At 24.9% G+C, this 3,519-nt stretch overlaps 1 protein-coding gene across 1 annotated transcript; it reads right to left on the bottom strand.

Moving 5' to 3' along the window:
* Positions 1-324: 324 nt before the first annotated feature.
* LOC135928776 (probable ATP-dependent RNA helicase ddx42) lies at positions 325-2,107 on the bottom strand. The gene is made up of 2 exons (XM_065465242.1): positions 1,351-2,107; positions 325-368 (listed from the first exon to the last, which is right to left on the bottom strand). The coding sequence occupies exons 1-2, from the start codon at positions 2,105-2,107 to the stop codon at positions 325-327; spliced, it is 801 nt and encodes a 266-aa protein (XP_065321314.1).
* Between the last annotated feature and the right edge of the window lie 1,412 nt (positions 2,108-3,519).

Raw genomic sequence — 3,519 nt, 5'->3', positions numbered from 1 at the left:
TTGACCAAAAATATTTAATTTTTATCTTTATTTTTATTATAACATTTAAATTTCAAAAAACTATCATATAACAAAAAAACATAACAATATATACAAAAAATAATTTATCGTTATAAATCATTTTTTTAAACTTTTTTACCTTTTAAATTGATCTTTACTTTTACATTTAAATCGATTTTACTTTTACATAAAATATTTCATTATCACCTCGAGTGATTTTATTTAAATTATTTCCACAATATAACATTTCCTTCTCTTTTAGTTTCCCCCTTCATCGTACCCATCATTCTTATCGTATATTGAGGTAATCCCTAAGTTCTTTATTTATTCCAAGTCCATGTACCTTTTACTTCTAACATCAAATTTAACTAAAAAATTATATTTTATTTTATATAGTTTATTTATAATCAATGAATCTCTTCGGTCTCAAATTGTATTGTCGACTTGGCTCTTGAATACTTATTTTATTTCGATCTCGTATCTGGCTTTGAACTTGAACTTGATCTCGTACTTTTATCTTGATTTTGATTTTGCTCCTGACCTCTTCCCCCTCTAAAAACTCGTTCACTCGTCGTATAATCATTACTTGTCGATCTTATTTTTATTTGATCCTTTGTTGTTGTTTAGCCTCAGTCATATCTTTTCATTAATTTTAGCTTGTTATCCTTATCATCTAATCATTCGCTTGAACATCATCTTCACACTAGCTTGTTCATCTCATTATTCATTATCATTTTTATCAATGTTTGTAAATATGTATTATGATTAATAAATCTCAAATAAAATAATTTTGGAATAATTGAAATGATAATGGAATAAATAATTTATCATGAGAATAAGAATCATGGAATATAGAATAATAGAATATTTGGAATTGTTTCATTTTATATTATAATTTTTTATTTATTATTAAATTATTTTTATTTTTAAATTTTACTCCTTTATTTTTCAATTTATACACTTTTTTTATATCATAATTTCTCTTCAACTTGTTCTTTATAAAAAAATTTCTCCTTCTCCTTCCATCATACGATCTCCATTTCGTACTCCTAATCTCTCTTTCAATATTATGATATTTAATCATCTTTGTTTTAATTTTCATTTTCAAAGTTTTTTTAAATTTTTTATTAATTATAAAATTTTTTATTTTATTATTTTCTTCTATTTTTATTTCATTATTGTTTTTAATAACTATTATTTCTTCAATTGTTATCAAATGATTTATTTCTTCTAATTTATAAGAATTTATTTCTTTTTTAACATTTAATTTACACAATTCAATTTTATTCAAGTTTTTATTATTATGATATTTATAATTATAATTTTCATGCTTTTTATTGTAATATGTACCTTCATAATTTTTATTATCTACTTCTCTATTTTCCTCGATTATTTTTACAATTTTATTAAGTATGTTCCCAAAAACTTTTATCCATGTCCTTCCCAGAATTGCAATTTTGTCATTTTGGACTACAAAAGCATCTAAGTTTTGAGTTTTGTCTTCATATCTCACTTTTATTTTAACGATTCCTAGCAGCTCTATTCTTCTCCCATCATAGCCAGTCAGTTTCGTATCCGATTTATTCAAGACTTTGATTCCTATCTTTCTAGCAATATTAATCGGCAATATCGAAAATTGTGACCCGGTGTTGATCTGCATGTCTACCGGTATATCGTTAAGGTATATTGTAACTTTGTAATCATCATTTTCCTTGTCATCATCATCCATTCTATTTACGTCAAATCTGTTCTTGTATGACTGATTATTGTTCTGATTATCATTGTATCTAGGTATGTATCTCGATTCGTTCTGATGTCTATAATATCTATAATTATTTTCATTATATTTGTAATTATCATTATTATTATATGTATAGTTATCGTAGTTATAATTATTTTTATTGTTAAATCTTGTAAAATTATTATACGGTCTCGGTCCATTATACCCCCTATCATCATCATAAACTCTAGGATTATAATTGTTTCTATATCTTGGTTCATAATTATTTGTATGTCTCAAATCTTCATAATTATCGTATCTCGGTTTCCACTGATATCTGTGTACGTGCGACTTCATCCCTTTATCGTGCTCATCATATTTCATCATCCTTAAATTTTTTACTAAATAATCTTCTAATTAATCAATTAATTTTGTTTTATCAATATTGTCTTATTTTAAATATTTTAACATTATAATTTTATTATATTTTTATTCAATTTTATATTTTAATCATCTCTTACGTTTTTTAGAATAATATTAAAATCATTTTCCATAATCCTCTTTCGTCTAGCTTTACCATGTTTCAGTATAATCTGTAGCGTCTTAATTCTCTGCCACCATATAAGAATTCTACGAATTCTCCGATTTGTGATATAATTTAAAATTGACCAAAAATATTTAATTTTTATCTTTATTTTTATTATAACATTTAAATTTCAAAAAACTATCATATAACAAAAAAACATAACAATATATACAAAAAATAATTTATCGTTATAAACCATTTTTTTTAACTTTTTTACCTTTTAAATTGATCTTTACTTTTACATTTAAATCGATTTTACTTTTACATAAAATATTTCATTATCACCTCGAGTGATTTTATTTAAATTATTTCCACAATATAACAGAGATATAAGATTTAATGTATATAAATCTAAATCACCCATTTTCGAGGGTAATTGTGAGAAACCCTAATTAAAATTTTCCAATTTAATATTTAAAATATTTTCTAATAAGCTTCTAAAAAATTCATGAACACAATTAATAATTTCATTATTTAAAAAAAAGGAAGAAGATCTAAAAATATGTAAAATCTTTGGCAAAAATAAATATTTTTTTAAAAGAAAAAAGCTCTGGTGTGAAGGAATTTCTTTTAAAATATTTTCAAGTCCTAGTAAGCCTTAGAAAAATTTTTCCACGAACACCTCACAGTTTGAAAAACTGCTTAAAGGTGTGCCAAGAAAATTAATTTCACTTTTTTAAATAATTTTAAACCCTTGCACTTCGAGAGTATTTGAATTTAATAAGCATATTTCAGATTTCGCTTTATTTAGAGTAAGGCCTATGTTTAGAGAATTTTTCTCTAGCTGCTAGAATATTTTTAGAAGGTCCGCAGATGGTACCATCATCTAGATACCTTATGTTTAAATCTGTTAAAAAAAGGTTTTTAGACAATGAACTAGGTTATGTTATACCTAAACTAAAGATGAGAGGGCTCAAAGGGTCTCCTTGTTGTATACCCTCGTCAGAAGGAATTATAGATTCCCCGAATTTGAGAGGGGTTCTATAGCCATAAGACTGTTCAATAAATCTTGCATTAACTGGAAATTCATAAAAAATGTTCAAAAATACTTTTATGGATAAATAATCAAGAGCATTTTTAAAATCAAGCTTACAGACTACGGCGTCTGGAGGAGGATCTTCGATATACATACGAATAGAGTGGGCGGCTATTTCGCATCCCCCTTTAGTACCAAAGCCTATTTGATATGTTTGGAACATTTTTGAAGCATCAA

The sequence above is a fragment of the Gordionus sp. m RMFG-2023 genome, chromosome 1, assembly GCF_954871325.1.
Source record: "Gordionus sp. m RMFG-2023 chromosome 1, tfGorSpeb1-WG-v2, whole genome shotgun sequence".
Classification (NCBI taxonomy): domain Eukaryota; kingdom Metazoa; phylum Nematomorpha; class Gordioida; order Chordodea; family Parachordodidae; genus Gordionus; species Gordionus sp. m RMFG-2023.
The sequence above is the reverse complement of the archived record's forward strand: the minus strand, read 5'-3'. Positions and strand labels throughout refer to the sequence as shown.

Bases quoted from the DNA above. Each gene is read 5' to 3' on its own strand.
- LOC135928776 (XM_065465242.1), bottom strand. From the start codon at position 2,107: ATGATGAAATATGATGAGCACGATAAAGGGATGAAGTCGCACGTACAC. The intron at 369-1,350 runs GTACATATTACA...ATAATTTTTTAG, and splicing joins AGATAATAAAAATTATGAAG to TTAAATTTGATGTTAGAAGT.